Raw genomic sequence first — 16,905 nt, 5'->3', positions numbered from 1 at the left:
GTATATAGCCTCATTATTGTTCTACTGTGTTACTTGTTATTTCGACTTGATTTTATTTAGTAAATATTTTCCCAAATCTATTTCTTGAACTGCACTGTTGGTTAAGGGCCTGTAAGTAAGCATTTCACGGTAAGGTGAACCTGTTGTATTTGCATGTGACAAATACTATTTTATTTTATTTGGGTGGTTGCAGATGGGTTATTTAACAATTGTAGGCAGGTGCTGAAGCGTTACAGATTCTGCGATAGAAATTTTAAGGTAATTTCCGATTGAGCAGACATACAGCATTTACAGTTTGCAGCTTTGTCGCTAAAGCAATAACATTGCCTTTAAATTTAAATCATGCTGTAAAGCTAAACTTCTACAATGCAGATTGAATAAAGCTTATTCACACTGCAGGTCTTAATGCTCAAATCAGTTTTGTTTTTCAAATCCGTTTTGGAGTACTGACTGTCATAACAGTTAGTTATGTTAAGTTACAAGTGACCAAATCGGAATTGTGTGTTCAGACAGTCAATTGCTGACAATTACTGACAATCAGACGCTAGTTGTCATAGTAATGATGGGTGAGGGCACAGTGGTGTAGGCTGATTGGTGGTGGTGCTCCTGCTTCCCATCAAAGGCTAAGGTGACAACAATGCCTGCCATGGATGTTTCCCAGTTGCTTTGAATGTTCAAAATCATAGTGTAACAACCTTTTTAAATCCTCAGAGGATAAGATGATCCAACTTTCACAATGAGTTCATTTTTATCTAGCAACCGCAGTCAACTAGCTAGCAAGGTAGCTGTTGAGCTTTCTAGCACATTCACTAATTCGCCAATCAGCAAGCTAGTTAGCTACCGTGTCATGTTCATGTCAAACTGTCAACAGAGTAGCTAGCAAGCAACAAAATATGCCAAATAGCAGTCTAAAAACCACTTGGGGGTAAATAAACAAGACTTTACCATTCCGACACAAGTCGCATGGCCAGGAATCAGATTTTTATCTGACTTCAAATCAAGCTGATTCCATGTGCTTTTTGGCTTTTCAGACTGCAGAACAGATTTGAATTGTATATGCAAAAACATTGGATTTGAGTAACTTCAAACTGCCAATGTGAACCAAGCTGAAGTGTATCATTGTGGGTTGAATGGGACAAGGCAGCCAACTCTCTTTGGGTTGTTTAAGATCTTATGGGAGAAAAGAAATGTGTTGTTTCCAGGCAGTCCAGGGAAACTGATGATGCAGCATGGAAGAGAGGGGAAGATGAATGGGATTTGTTATATAACTTCTATAGTTTTCCAAGAACTCAAATGTAGCTTTAACCGTGTGTGCACTTCCCATGTCCCCCATGTTGTGTGACATAAACATCATATTGTTATGTCAATGTTCAATTACGAGCCTACTAATTACTCAATCACGTTTATCAATGTGCTATATTATATGACAAGTTGACCTTACCTAGCATACTCAATCTAACATTTACTTGATTTGCATTTTTAATACTATCCTGCAAGTATCCACATTGTGCGCTACATGTGCGTTTATGCAACCGCAGCAAAGAGGAGCGCAGGTTTAGTTTGTGTATGATCTCGTACTGTAGCTTGGCGGCTTGGACTGGGGGGGCTGAGCGTAGGCATCAATACGACCACTAAGGGGGAGTTTTCTACTTGTAAAACGCATGAAAAGCCTCCACAAATTCCCGGTGACTTCAGATTCAAGGAGGTGGTCATATCCATCGGAGCACCATTCATACTCTAGAACTTTCACTTCTAGTAGGACTGCGGCTTCAGACAAAATCCCATTGCTGCCTGAGCGCGCTCTTAACATGAACTCAAATGGATTAAAACGTATCTGACATAAACCTGTTTCTGTAAGTAACCTATAGGTAAGCTTTACATTTTCAATTTTAGGAGAATATGCGAAAGCTGTGAATTGGTTTAAGATTTTGAATCCATCCTGCGTAATGCTTACCTGGACATTATGAAGAGACATCAAAGCATTTTGCATGCTTGGGAAAAGATACAGTATTGCTGAAACTTTCTGTTCGCCTCCATTCAACCACTCGATATTGCTTGTGGCTATCGACACAACTGAATCTTGAGTGACCAGCCTACACGTAGCAGCAATTCCATTTTTGACACAAATATGGACCGTTTATGGATTGCACTTTTAGTGGTTCTAACCATTGCACTAGTACGAATGTGTGACTGCCAGAAGGACTCAACAGGTGGTAGACAGGAGATGTGGGAGCAGCTCCGGGAGCTAGCGAGGAGCCAAGGTCACTCCGCAGTGGGAGCTAAGGACGCTGTCCCCGACATACCATCCAGAGAAAGCTTGCTCAACTTCTCTCATAATGTCTCGCACTCCGGTCGCCGGGCTCCGGTGAGCTCATCATCTCAACGAGATAACAGGTACGCGACGGCAATTAAACCAGTTCCAGCTCCCAGTACGGAAGCTTCCCTCCGGGCGGATGATGCCACGGTCCCACGAGATGCTGCGCGTAGGGCCGCGACACAGCTCGGCACCCATCACTCATCACAGCAAAGACCCCGAATCAGTTCCAGACAGAGCAACAAACCCAGCTCAACGCATACCAGGCGCCTTGCAGGGTAAGACACAGCGCTTGTTTTTTTTGTTGAACAAATATGTACTGCCCGCAGGAGTACTTTTGAGTTTGTCTACAAATTAAACATGTTTTTTTTATTTTTTTTTACATAAATCCTGCTGTTTCTCCTCCAGGGGTTGTGAGGTTACATTATTTATTATCATCTTTGTTGTTTGTGATTTGTGTTGTTGCTATTGTGTCGTGTCATGAATGAACACTAGCCTACTACAGTGAAACATTTGCTTAGTTGATACACTTGCTATTTGTCTGCTACACAATAATGATTGTATTATAGGGTGAATGACTTTCAACAGTAGCCTATGCAGTTGTGTGCCCTCTATCTGCTACAGATGTTTTGTTGCTCTTATTTTCCCCTATATCTCACACAGGATGCAAAACATTGGCTATATTGCTATAATGCCTAATGAATGAATTAAATAATTCCATCCCATGGCTCCAGTGTGTCTGAAGTGAAAGTCGGACCTCTCCTCTATTCAGTCTGACACTGAATTCCTCAGTGACATTTCTCTGAATGGAATGATAATTTGTCATGTGGGGTCATGGCAGGACTTGAACTATATTGGTAGAGGTTAAACCCTTTATTCATATCAGAACAGTGAACACAACATGTTTCTCTGGACTAGGAAGTTGTTCATTAACGACAAGTGTTAAACCACGTTTTTGTCACCAGTTTATGCAGAGCAGTTTATTGAAAGAGCACTACCAGAGCTATCATTTCATCTTAAGAAAACTTTGAAAGCAGTACAGTTACCATGTCCTCAGACTACTCCTAGGTATGTGTGTGTGTGTTGTGTGAATACACATGCTGCCCATGGCCATGTAGTGGTTCTACAAAAGCCCTTGCCCACATTTGCAAATTCACTTAGTGATTAGAAACACCTGTTTTCCTGGAGGCTTTTTCTCAGTGCTGCAAATACCTGGAGTTCTTTCTCTTTCTTTTTACTCAAAACAGAACCATCAGTTGTTTCCATTAAAAGCTGATTCTTTTTAGTAAATGAACCCTCATGCAGCCAACCCTGTTTGTTTCATAGGACAACGCATGGTACACATGCATGGCACACGACCCTATGGGAATCAGGTTATTTATATGGTCAGTTTCTGAGGGACACTTTATGAACAGTGTGAGGATCCCTTCTAATTGGAGAAACACATGTTGGGGGATGAAAGGTGTACTCACAAACCTTACTCTGCTGAATAAGGTGAGGAATGCCTAGCACACTCTGTGTAATGTCTGACAGTTAAGGTTAGGAGGAGGTGAGTAGGGAAAGATCTGGGATGATAGTCTGAGTGCCCTGATTTCAACCACCGTTCTCCTTTTAATATCTTGCACTGGTAGGCTTGTGTCACTTGGTTCCAGAAAAGTCAACCTAATATAATGGTTCCCATAGGAGATTTGGAGATATTAGTGTATCAGTGTGTTCAGCACCAATGTCTTTATTACTGTTGCTGAGTTGCTGTAGAAAGCAGTTCATGTGGCGCCCCCACATCCACACAACACAATGGGCTAGATTCCATCAAACTTGCACGGTAACCAGAAACATCTTACTTCTTGTGCATTAAGAATGCACATTTGGATTCATGGACTCAACAAGCCTATGTTACAAAACAATGTGAATAAAAATATAATCCAACCCATGTGGATTTAAACATGCTTTCTCACTGCACAGAATAAGTGTTATTAAAAAATATATATATATCCAGGAACCTAGTTACTAGTTTGATTGAATAGGGTATGTGCGTCAATCTAATTAACATAATACCAAATCCCCATGAAAATCAGTCTGTTTATGAATGACATCTGTTTTTTGTATGGGCTGCGTCTCAATCCACGGCATCCGCCTATGTCGCCTTCCACATCTTTTTTTAAATGTTTTTTTTTTTTTTTTTAACTAGGCAAGTCAGTTAAGAACAAATTCTTACTTACAATGACGGTCTACTGTGGAACAGTGGGTTCAGCCTTATTCTGCCCCTGAACGACAGATTTTTACCTTGTCAGCTCGGCTTAGACTTGTAGGGGTTAAAGGTCCAATGCAGCTGTTTTTATCTCAATATCAAATAATTTCTGTGTAACAATTAAGTACCTTACTGTGATTGTTTCAATTAAAATGGTCAAAAATAAACATTAGCAAAAAACATTTTCTCAAACAAGAATTTTGATGGGACTGTCTGGGAGTGGTCTGAGTGAGGGACCTAATTGGAGGACCCTAATGGGAGGATATGTAACCTGAAAACTAGTTGTTATTGGCAGATAGGTTTGAAACTTTGTCATTGGTCTATTAACTTATACTGCCTAGTGATGTTGCCAGGCAGGCCAAAACTCCATCCCACCATCTTTTCAAATCGCTCAAACACTAAAAGGGCATTATCATAATTTTCACAATTTCACAGTATTATTTAAACCGTATTGAGTGGAAATACCTGCCCCTTTAAGGGATCGTAACAGTAAAGGTGCCATAAATCTTCAGAGGCATTAATTAACCTTGTGTAATTCACGATTTTTCACCTCTTTCTCTTTCATTAGCTTGAAATGAATTATCTGCTTGTCGTTAGAGAGCGTGTGCTTGCATGACACATTTCCTCTCGGAATTCCCACTGTCTCCTTACTCACTCCCTGATTTCTGGTTAGCCCTCTGGGATAGGGAGTTCCACACGGCGTACCTGTCATGCCCTCTTGAGCTCAGTCTGTCAGGAAGACCCAGGACTGCTCCAACTTGCTCGGAAAATTGCTCAACCTGGCTGCATAAAATGGGTCATTATGAGTGCAAATATGACATCATTGATGTTTATAGAGCTTTTATGAAAGGTTTTGTTATGTAGAACTTGAATACTTTTACCATGCTACTGTACTCTTCATGATGCTATCAGGAATGATACCTATAGGCATCAACTTCCCCACAGACCTGCTGGTCTATTTTGTACGGTTCATATTCATAATTTCTGGGAGATATTATTGTTTTCTAAGTCACTGTTGGATAGTTAAAATATGGTGAATCAGCTGTTTGCAATTGTAAAGGTAATTGATTAACTACCTACTAACTACTTTGCTCTAGTCTGATTGGTCAGATGTTTGTTAGTTGTCAGAAGAGTTCAGGAGTTGATGCATGGTTGTGAATATGGTCAGTTTGCCTTAGCATTTCACAGCTAAGGCAAAGCGACGCAACAACCAATGGTTGCGTGGCACGTCATGGACTGTGTCATGGACTGACAAATTGCTATAGCAGATGTGGTTAACTGATTCTTAAAATACCTATCCAGGCATTGTAAGATCTGTCATGCATCAGCAACGTCTAACAATAGGAACACATCCTAAATCTGCAAAAGAGTCAATGGTCTCCATCCAGTGTTTTTCTACATAGAGAGTAATCTATCCATCTAAAGAACTCTCAAACCACAAAAAAAAAAAACGGATGTAATCGTTAGTCTTAACCGTTTTGCAACGGAAACAAGAGTTTCTATTAGACAAATTCTGGTAGGTCCCTCCCCATTTCATTCCGTTTCCTTCCGTTTGGATCTGGTTCCTAGTGAATACACCCCAGTTGACTGACCAGGTGGTGTTGACAGAAGGCAGACCGTACTACTGTCACCCTGTGTTTACCCTTTAACAGTTTACTAGTCATCTCCTGACCCAGAACAGATATCGTACTGTATCTGCATAAGCCATACATACATTCACTCAACTCATTGCCATTAATATCTCGTGGAAAGAAGATGGCAAGTCAATTTATGCCAGAACTCTTGTTTGTGGTTTGAATTTGCCCTGGAGTTGCTCTTGTGGTGTGGTGCCTTTTCATGCATCTCGCAGTTCAAATTGGCCAGCGCTGTTCTTGCAGAGTAAAATATGTAAAGAATCTAGTTATTATAGTTTGAAACTTGTCATCTTTCATTTTCCTGGAGATTTATGTGAGCAAAGGGTGCTTTTCATGTGTTTCTCCTGTTCCCTCCCAGGCTCAGATAACCACTAGCCTATTTGTTTTCCCTCTGGACTCCATGCAGCACAGAGAGAGAGGGGTGTGTGGCTCTACACTCACAGATAGAGTTTCATGATTTGCCTGCAAATGTTATTGAATAAAATGCAATTATTTCTGAATCTCTAAGGTGCTCCTTCAATAGGCCAACCACATTAAGGGATATGAGACTATAATGGGGTCAGAATTAAATCTCAGATAGAAATGTTAAGGTTTGAGACCATGAACACTCAAAACATTATTCCCCTTATGAATTGTGGGGTACTGTACTTTGTACATGCCAGTCCATTTATTACGTACAAATCAAATAAAATGTATTTATAAAGCCTTTTTTACATCAGCAGATGTCACAAAGTGCTTATACAGAAACCCAACCTAAAACCCCAAAACAGCAAGCAATGCAGATGTAGAAGCACTGTGGCTAGGAAAAATTCCCTAGAAAGGCAGGAACCTAGAGAGGAACCAGACTCTGAGGGGTGTCCAGTCCTCTTCTGGCTGGGCCGGGTGAAGATTATGAGAGTACACTACCATTAAGGCCATATCGTTCTTCAACATATTGAAACATTCATAAATGACCAACAGGGTCAGATAATATTCACAGTGGTTGTTGAGGGTGCAAAAGGTCAGCACCTCAGGAGTACATTTCAGTTGGCTTTTCATAGCCGAGCATTCAGAGGTTGAGACCGCAGGTGAGAGAGAGAGAGAGAGAGATTCAGTTAGTTAGTTGAAAACAGCAGGTGCGGGACAAGGTTGCACGTCCGTCTGGTAAACAGGTCAGGGTTCCATAGCCGCAGGCAGAACAGTTGAAACTGGAGCAGCAGCACAACAGGGTGGGCTGGAGACAGCCAGGAGTCATCAGGCCAGATGGTCCTAGGGTTCAGGTCCTCCGAGAGAGAGAGAGCGATGGGAGAATTAGAGCGAGCATACTTAAGTTCACATAGGCCACCAAATAAGACAGAAGAATTTCACCAGATAGGACAGACCCTAGCCCCCTGGCACATATACTATTGCAGCATAGATACTGGAGGCTGAGTATTACATATCCCCATACAGTATTACATATCCCATTTCTCTCCCTCTCTTTCTCTGCAGGCCTAATGTATGTGGAGGTCACCAGTGCTGCTCTGGATGGGCTGTGGCTTCTGGCACCAACCGCTGTATAAAGCGTAAGTATTCATCTTTGACCATATGCCTTAGGTAAACAATGATCAATGATCATCTCTATCCTTTGGCATGACTGTCTCTTAACCGTCCTTCTCAATAGTTTAAGCATATTGTCTTACCCAATAGCAGGGGTCGGCAACTTTGGCCCCCCAAAGTTTGAAATCAAAAATATATATATAATTTTTGTTTTTGTTTAAGAAAATGACTGTAAAATGTAGGAAATCTGTTCCCAAATATTCCCACAAATAAAACAAAATAGATATGATCGTGTCTCAATGAAATTATGAAATGATTGCTTTCAAAATTTAAACAATCTCTTTTTGGGCTTAGGTGTGGGTCAATTTGGCCATTCGCTCCTACAAAAACCGTCCCGCGGCTGAATCTTGTTGCCTACCCCTGCCCTATAGGAAGTGTTCCGGTGTGTCATTATTACCTCCATGGTCATGTTATTAATGTAGATTAGCATGCTCTTTCATATAAAATCCTAACATGGAACTGACCAGTGCTTAGCACTTGGCTCGCTCTGTTTGACACAAGCCCTTAATTATGGGTGTAACTGCACTTTCTTTATTTGACCACAGCAATATAGGATATCTTAACTACCATATAATTAAAAACTCAATGGCAGATACTGGGGGTGAGTGAATAATTGGGCACTTTTTAAAGCACAATTTTTGCAGAATCTTAATAGCTTACAAGTGTTACCATTGTAACATTCTTGACATTTGGAAAGTTTTTTTGGCCTTTTTACTGTTCTGTGGGTTGTGAAGTGTTCTGTATGTTTTCTAGTGGGGGGCAGGCGCCTTAAACAATCTCTCCTTTTAAGAGAGAATTATGACCTAGTAACCACCCAGCTAGCACTTTTGTTCCTTCAAAGTTTTGGGAACATACGTTTTTGGTTTCCCATTGGTTCTGGGAACGAAGCCATACGTTTCCTGACCGGTTAAACTAAAAGCTTTTTAAACGTGCTGAGAACAGAAGTGAAAATTACGCCTGTCTGGGAATGTTTATTTATCGGTTGAAGGGAGGTTCTGATAATGTTTTACTCTGGTTCTTTGAAAGTTTTCCTGGGAGGTTTTATTAATGCACTGAGAACGGAAATTACAAGTTATTTTGAGGTTTTTGATAACTTCCTTAAAACTTTAATTGAACGTTTCAATAAGACTTTTAATAACACTACTAGCTTGTTTTTTTTACATAAAAAAAACACTCCAAGCACAGATAGGACACATGGTAATTCATTCCCTTAGGAATTAATCACGTGAACACATTTATTTTTTGTGACACGGCGTCAGTGTGATTCGTATATAATCTTCTGTTGTCTATCTATGGAATTAGTCCACTGCGCCACCAGGATGGTGCTAGCATGCCATGTTTTTATACACATACTAAGCTGTTCTTTTAAATCTATTCAAACAGACCTCATTTCAAGCGCTCAAAAACTAGAGTCGATTTCCGTGGCACCGTGGAAATGTAATTTGCATCATTACCTCTGGCTTAAATCTGTCAGTTTAAGCCAGAGATATGTTTTTTTTTCATTAGATACATCTCAATCCACCACATCCGCCGATATCGCATTTCGTGTCTGCGGTGAAAGGGGACAGAGCTAGAGCGGTGTTTGTCCTGAAAATCGGTCTTCTCACAAAATCGTCTGTAGCATCCGAACAGTTTAGCTTACAAACTATTATGACCCTCTATAAAAATATGAGACTCTCACGAACACGATGGTGTTCTCCATTTTGCTCTACGAGCGTCTTGGGACTCGTCGGAAGACGGCACAGCCGATTTGCCAACTTCTGTCTGTAGCGTCCGAACAGTTTGGGCTACACACAAAAAAATGAGACTCTCACAAACACACATATGTCAGGTGTTTTGCTCTAGGATGCCCACAGTCCTCACAAGACTCGTCTGAAGGTCCCCAGGTCCCCGTTTTTTAAAATTATGTATGTACAGTGCCTTGCGAAAGTATTTGGCCCCCTTGAACTGTGCGACCTTTTGCCATATTTCAGGCTTCAAACATAAAGATATAAAACTGTATTTTTTTGTGAAGAATCAACAACAAGTGGGACACAATCATGAAGTGGAATGACATTTATTGGATATTTCAAACTTTTTTAACAAATCAAAAACTGAAAAATTGGGCGTGCAAAATTATTCAGCCCCTTTACTTTCAGTGGAGCAAACTCTCTCCAGAAGTTCAGTGAGGATCTCTGAATGATCCAATGTTGACCTAAATGACTAATGATGATAAATACAATCCACCTGTGTATAATCAAGTCTCCATATAAATGCACCTGCACTGTGATAGTCTCAGAGGTCCGTTAAAAGCGCAGAGAGCATCATGAAGAACAAGGAACACACCAGGCAGGTCCGAGATACTGTTGTGAAGAAGTTTAAAGCCGGATTTGGATACTAAAATATTTCCCAAGCTTTAAACATCCCAAGGAGCACTGTGCAAGCGATAATATTGAAATGGAAGGAGTATGAGACCACTGCAAATCTACCAAGACCTGGCCGTCCCTCTAAACTTTCAGCTCATACAAGGAGAAGACTGATCAGAGATGCAGCCAAGAGGCCCATGATCACTCTGGATGAACTGCAGAGATCTACAGCTGAGGTGGGAGACTCTGTCCATAGGACAACAATCAGTTGTATATTGCACAAATCTGGCCTTTATGGAAGAGTGGCAAGAAGAAAGCCATTTCTTAAAGATATCCATAAAAAGTGTAGTTTAAAGTTTGCCACAAGCCACCTGGGAGACACACCAAACATGTGGAAGAAGGTGCTCTGGTCAGATGAAACCAACATTGAACTTTTTGGCAACAATGCAAAACGTTATGTTTGGCGTAAAAGCAACACAGCTGAACACACCATCCCCACTGTCAAACATGGTGGTGGCAGCATCATGGTTTGGGCCTGCTTTTCTTCAGCAGGGACAGGGAAGATGGTTAAAATTGATGGGAAGATGGATGGAGCCAAATACAGGACCATTCTGGAAGAAAACCTGATGGAGTCTGCAAAAGACCTGAGACTGGGACGGAGATTTGTCTTCCAACAAGACAATGATCCAAAACATAAAGCAAAATCTACAATGGAATGGTTCAAAAATAAACATATCCAGGTGTTAGAATGGCCAAGTCAAAGTCCAGACCTGAATCCAATCGAGAATCTGTGGAAAGAACTGAAAACTGCTGTTCACAAATGCTCTCCATCCAACCTCACTGAGCTCGAGCTGTTTTGCAAGGAGGAATGGGAAAAAATGTCAGTCTCTCGATGTGCAAAACTGATAGAGACATACCCCAAGCGACTTACAGCTGTAATCGCAGCAAAAGGTGGCGCTACAAAGTATTAACTTAAGGGGGCTGAATAATTTTGCACGCCCAATTTTTCAGTTTTTGATTTGTTAAAAGTTTGAAATATCCAATAAATGTCGTTCCACTTCATGATTGTGTCCCACTTGTTGTTGATTCTTCACAAAAAAATACAGTTTTATATCTTTATGTTTGAAGCCTGAAATATGGCAAAAGGTCGCAAAGTTCAAGGGGGCCGAATACTTTCGCAAGGCACTGTATGTATGGAGACTGTAAAAAATAAGGCGTTAAATACATATATCTTTTTTTACATATATTTATAAACTGAGCAAGAAAAGAAACGTCCCTTTTTCAGGACTCTTTTCTTTCAAAGATAATTCGTAAAAATAGATCTTCATTGTAAAGGGTTTTAACACTGTTTCCCATGCTTGTTAAATGAACCTTAAACAATTAATGAACATGCACCTGTGGAACGTTCGTTAAGACACTAACAGCTTACAGACGGTAGGCAATTAAGGTCACAGTTATGAAAACTATGGACACTAAAGAGGCCTTTCTACTGACTAAGAAAGATGCCTAGGGTCCCTGCTCACCTGCGTGAACATGCCTTAGGCATGCTGCAAGGAGGCATGAGGACTGCAGATGTGGCCAGGGCAATAAATTGCAATGTCCGTACTGTGAGACACATAAGACAGCGCTACAGGGAGACTGGACGGACAGTTGATCATCCTCGCTGTGGCAGACCATGTGTAACAACACCTGCACAGGATCTGTACATCCGAACATCACACCTGTTTGACAGGTACAGGATGGCAACAACAACTGCCTGAGTTACACCAGGAACGCACAATCCCTCCATCAGTGCTCAGATTGTCCGCAATAGGCAGAGAGAGGCTGGACTGAGTTCTTGTAGGTCTGTTGTAAGGCAGGTCCTCACCAGACATCACCGGCAACAACGTCGCCTATGGGCACAAACCCACCGTCGCTGGACCATACAGGACTGGCAAAAAGTGCTCTTCATTGACGAGTCGCGGTTTTGTCTCACCAGAGGTGATGGTCGGATTCGCGTTTATCGCTGAAGAAATTTGTGTTACACTGGGACCTGTTTGATCGGAGGGTGAAGGCTTGGGTCATTCCCCCCAGAAATGTCCGGGAACTTGCAGGTGCCTTGGTGGAAGAGTGGGGTAACATCTCACAGCAAGAACTGGCAAACCTGGTGCAGTCCATGAGGAGGGGATGCATTGCAGTACTTAATGCAGCTGGTGGCCACACCAGATACGGTTACTTTTGATTTTGACTAGAGGTCGACCGATTATGATTTTTCAACGCCGATACCAATACCGATTATTGGAGGACCAAAAAAAGCTGATACCGACGTTCAATTAATCGGATGATTTTTTATTTTTATTTGTAATGACAATTACAACAATACTGAATGAACACTTATTTTAACCTAATATAATACATCAATAAAATCATTTTAGCCTCAAATAAATAATGAAACAGTTTCAATTTGGTTTAAATAATGCAAAAACAAAATTTTGGTGAAGAAAGTAAAAGTGCAATATGTGCCATGTAAAAAAGCTAACGCTTAAGGTCCTTGCTCAGAACATGAGAACATATGAAAGCTGGTGGTTGCTTTTAACATGAGTTCAATATTCCCAGGTAAGAAATTTTAGGTTGTAGTTATTATAGGAATTATAGGACTATTCTCTCTATATGATTTGTATTTCGATTTGTATTTGTATTTCATTAACCATTGACTATTGGATGTTCTTATAGGCACTTTAGTATTGCCAGTGTAACAGTATAGTTTCCGTCCCTCTCCTCGCCCCTACCTGAGCTCGAACCAGGAACACATCGACAACAGCCACCCCCGAAGCAGCGTTACCCATGCAGAGCAAGGGGAACAACTACAAGTCTGAGCGAGTGACGTTTGAGACGCTATTAGTGTGCGCCCCGCTAACTAGCTAGCCATTTCACATCAGTTACACCAGCCTAATCTCAGGAGATTATAGGCTTGAAGTCATAAACAGCGCGATAGCTGCTGGCAAACGCACGAAAGTGCTGTTTGAATGAATGCTTATGAGCCTGCTGCTGCCTACCGTCACTCATTCAGACTGCTCTATCAAATCATAGACTTAATTATAACACACAGAAATACGAGCCTTTGATCATTAAAATGGTAGAGTCCGGAAACTATCATTTCGAAAACAAAACTTTTAAAGAAAGGCATTGATGTTTATGGTTAGGTACATTGGTGCAACGACAGTGCTTGTTAAATCCCCGTTTGTCGAAGTAGGCGCAATCGATTATATGCAACGCAGGACGCACTAGATAAACTAGTAATATCATCAACCATGTGTAGTTAACTAGTGATTATGTTAAGATTGATTGTTTTTTATAAGATAAGTTTAATGCTAGCTAGCAACTTACCTTGGCTTCTTGCTGCCCTCGTGTAACCGGTAGTCAGCCTGCTACGTAGGCTCCTTTTGGAGTGCAATGTAAGGCAGGTTGTTCGAGCGTTGGACTAGTAACCGGAAGGTTGCAAAAACGAATCCCCGAGCTGACAAGGTAAAAATCTGTCGTTCTGCCCCTGAACAAGGCAGTTAACCCACCGTTCCTAGGCCGTCATTGAAAATAAGAATGTGTTTTTAATAACTGACTTGCCTAGTTAAATAAAGGTGTAAAAAATAAATAAATAATAATAATCGGCAAATCGGTGTCCAAAAATACAGATTGTTATTGAAAACTTGAAATCGGCCCTAATTAATCGGCCATTCCGATTAACCGGTCAACCTCTAATTTTGACCCCCCCCCCCTTCTTGTTCAGGGACACATTATTCTATTTCTGTTAGTCACATGTCTGTGGAACTTGTTCAGTTTATGTCTCAGTTGTTGAATCTTATGTTCATACAAATATTTACACATGTTAAGTTTGTTGAAAATAAATGCAGTTGACAGTGAGAGGACATTTCTTTTTTTGCTGAGTTTATAAATTGAACTTTTTTTCTCTCTCAGATATAGGACAGACACCTCAGAACAAACTTCCTTTAGATTTTTTGAGGGAGACTATCTGTTGTTCCATGTAGTGAATCTGTTATTCAATGCGTTTGTATGGGCTAATAGCAGTAAGGACAAATGAAAATGGTCATACTTTTTATGTATATATTTGTTTATACTTCAAGTGGTATTAAAATTCTAAATCAAATAGCTAAATGATCCTTGGTATGACCTTCTTAAAAAGACGCAGTCATAGCTTAGTAGAACCCCCCCCCCTCCCCCGGTTTAGACAGGGCTTACACTGTAAAGGGTTAAGATCAGGTGTGGCCAATTAGTGGGCGCGGCCAACACACCTTGGGCGCGTTCAGCAGGATTGAATGTTTTGGAACATTCAGATAGAAATAGTGTATGTACATCAAAAATACCTCTCTGATATGTAGAATAAGGAATCACATCGGCTCTATTCATGGCATTTCTATCTGCAACGTTCAGGAATGTTTGGCAACTGAACATGACCCTGAACACACTTACAAGATAGAGGATAGAGAGAGTTTTGTTGATGCTGAGAACAAAATATATGTTTTTAATAACGTTCTTAGAACATTCTCTGAACGTTACTAAAGTTTTCTTGTGCTTTTTATGGAAAGTTTTCTTAATATTCTGAGATCATAATGTATATTTTTAAGTAAATTCTTAAAATGTTCTCTGAATGTTACTAAACTTTTTTTTGTGGTTTTTATGGAAAGTTTTTATAACGTTCTCAGAACAATTTGAGACCATTACTTTAAATAAGACTGTAGGAAACGTTATACTGAAGTACTGAAATTCACACAGAAGAACTTTACTTCTTAACGTTCTTGGAACAATTTGAGAACATGACTTTAAGTGTTAGCTCGGCAGCTCCTGGTTACAAATATTATCAAAGCTTTTCTATAGCCTATCAAAACATTTTGACAATGTTTCTCCTTTTATTTTTGTCTGTCATCATGTTGCTGACTGAAATAACAGGTTATAGGAGAAGCTGTTCTAGAAAGAGTTATCTTTACGTTTTACAAGCACAGAATGTGAAACCCACACTCACAACCTGCATTTCGGGGCTAGAACAGTTCCCACAGCATCTAGACAGCAGCACACAAACACACACTCACAGTGTCACACGATACAAAAGCTGTAGTTGTTTGCCCATCAGTAAATAAAGTCACCTCCTCATTCGCCAGCCTCCTAATTACTACCGCTGGTTCTGCCTCCTTTTTTTCAAGTCCCAGCTAAAGGCACACTTACAGAGGTGTAAATTACTTAGGATGAAGCAGGAGTTACCCAGATCAGATGGGTAAACAATTTCACCTGCCAGAAAGTAACATGTCCCTTCTAAACCAGTCATGTTAAACACAGTAGACCATCTAAGAAGGCAAGGTCTCCATCCCACCACCATCTGGTCTCTGTTAGGAGTTTGGCCCTCACCCAGGTGTGGCTGGAGGGTAGGGAACCATCAGCTGTGTAGTGAACTCCACATCACGACCCCAGGCCGGGCCCTGGCCTGGAGCCAAAACAAGCCCCCCAGCCAGCCTGCCCTGGGAGCTCCCTTATGGAGACCTCCACCGTGGTGGTGGAAACCCCCCCACTAACTCAGACTATCACATTCTCTGAGTGTGTTACTGCAGACCCTAACAGGGTATAACTAGTGGGGGGCGGCCGCATGAGGAAACATGTTCACAGTGGGGGAAAGAAAAGGAACAAACCTGTCAACTGGGCAATATGTAAAAACATATCCTCACTGAGCCACGTCTTGGAAATTATATATGACGGGATTGAAGTAATGTCTAATATTAAAACTGTCGGCCGTAAGCTTCAACCGGGAGAGCGGATTTGGTGTCTTGAGTTATGGTTTCTCAACAACACGTCCTTGTTGAATCAGGTTGATGTCACAGCAAATATATGGCAGGAATTGGTTTGACAGTTGTCCAGTGAGAATGCCTACAAGGATTTGTAAATGCTATGTTTATAGAAATGTCTGGGTCTTTGTGTGTCTGGTCTGGTATGGAATCAAGATATGGTTTTAAGAGGTTTTCAGAGTTCTTGCCCAGTTAGTACATTTGGTTCCTTGGAAGTTGTGGGAAAGTATATTTTTGGTTTCCCATTGGTTCTGGGAATGAAGCCATAAGTGAAACTTTTTCAAATGTTCTGAGAACGGAAGTGCAAATTTTGCCTGTATTGGGAACATTCATTTTTATTTTGCAGGAAGGTTTTGAGAACGTTTTACTCTGGTTTCTTGAAAGTTGTCCTGGGAGGATTTATTAACGCTCTGAGAACGGATATTATAGGCTATTTGGAGGTTTTTATAATAACTTACTTAAAACTTTCACTAAATGTTACAATAAGACTTTTAATAACACTCCAATCTCATTTTGGGTAAACTTTTATGAACTCCAAGCACATTTAAGAAACGTTCAAACATCCTCATTTAAGGAACTTAGTAAAACAAACGTCATGTAAATGAATTTCCTTTGGCATTAATCATGCAAACACATTTCTTTTTTATTGTGACATGGCATCTGTGAGATTTAAACACATCATCTTTTCTCTACACATGGAATTGGATGGAGCTAGCATGCTATGTTTTTTACACATACAAAGCTGTTCATTTTAGTCAATTCAAACAGACCCCATTTCAAAGGAAACAAGCACTCATTAAGATCACGTGTGGCCAATTAATGGCCGCTTTCTCTATCCTTTATCTTGTTTTGTTGATGCTGAGAATGCAATGTACAGTGCACTCAGAAAGTATTCAGACCCCTTGACTTTTTCCACATTTTGTTACGTTACAGTCTTATTCTAAAATTGATTAAATTGTTT

The 16,905-nt window shown here is 40.6% G+C and overlaps 1 protein-coding gene across 1 annotated transcript in view; it reads left to right on the top strand.

The window, feature by feature from the left end:
- The first annotated feature begins 1,498 nt into the window (after nt 1-1,498).
- Nucleotides 1,499-16,905, top strand: part of LOC110505531 (latent-transforming growth factor beta-binding protein 2) — a 162,842-nt gene continuing 147,435 nt past the window's right edge. The window contains exons 1-2 of the mRNA XM_036962678.2: nt 1,499-2,592; nt 7,667-7,740. Of these exons, the coding sequence (XP_036818573.2) occupies nt 2,129-2,592; nt 7,667-7,740 (538 nt within the window). The 5' untranslated portion in view covers nt 1,499-2,128. The remainder of the gene's footprint in view (nt 2,593-7,666; nt 7,741-16,905) is intronic.

This window comes from Oncorhynchus mykiss, chromosome 25 (assembly GCF_057628025.1).
Source record: "Oncorhynchus mykiss isolate SJ-2025 chromosome 25, ASM5762802v1, whole genome shotgun sequence".
Taxonomy (NCBI): domain Eukaryota; kingdom Metazoa; phylum Chordata; class Actinopteri; order Salmoniformes; family Salmonidae; genus Oncorhynchus; species Oncorhynchus mykiss.
Note: the sequence above shows the minus strand (reverse complement) of the source record. Positions and strands in the feature narration are given on the sequence as shown.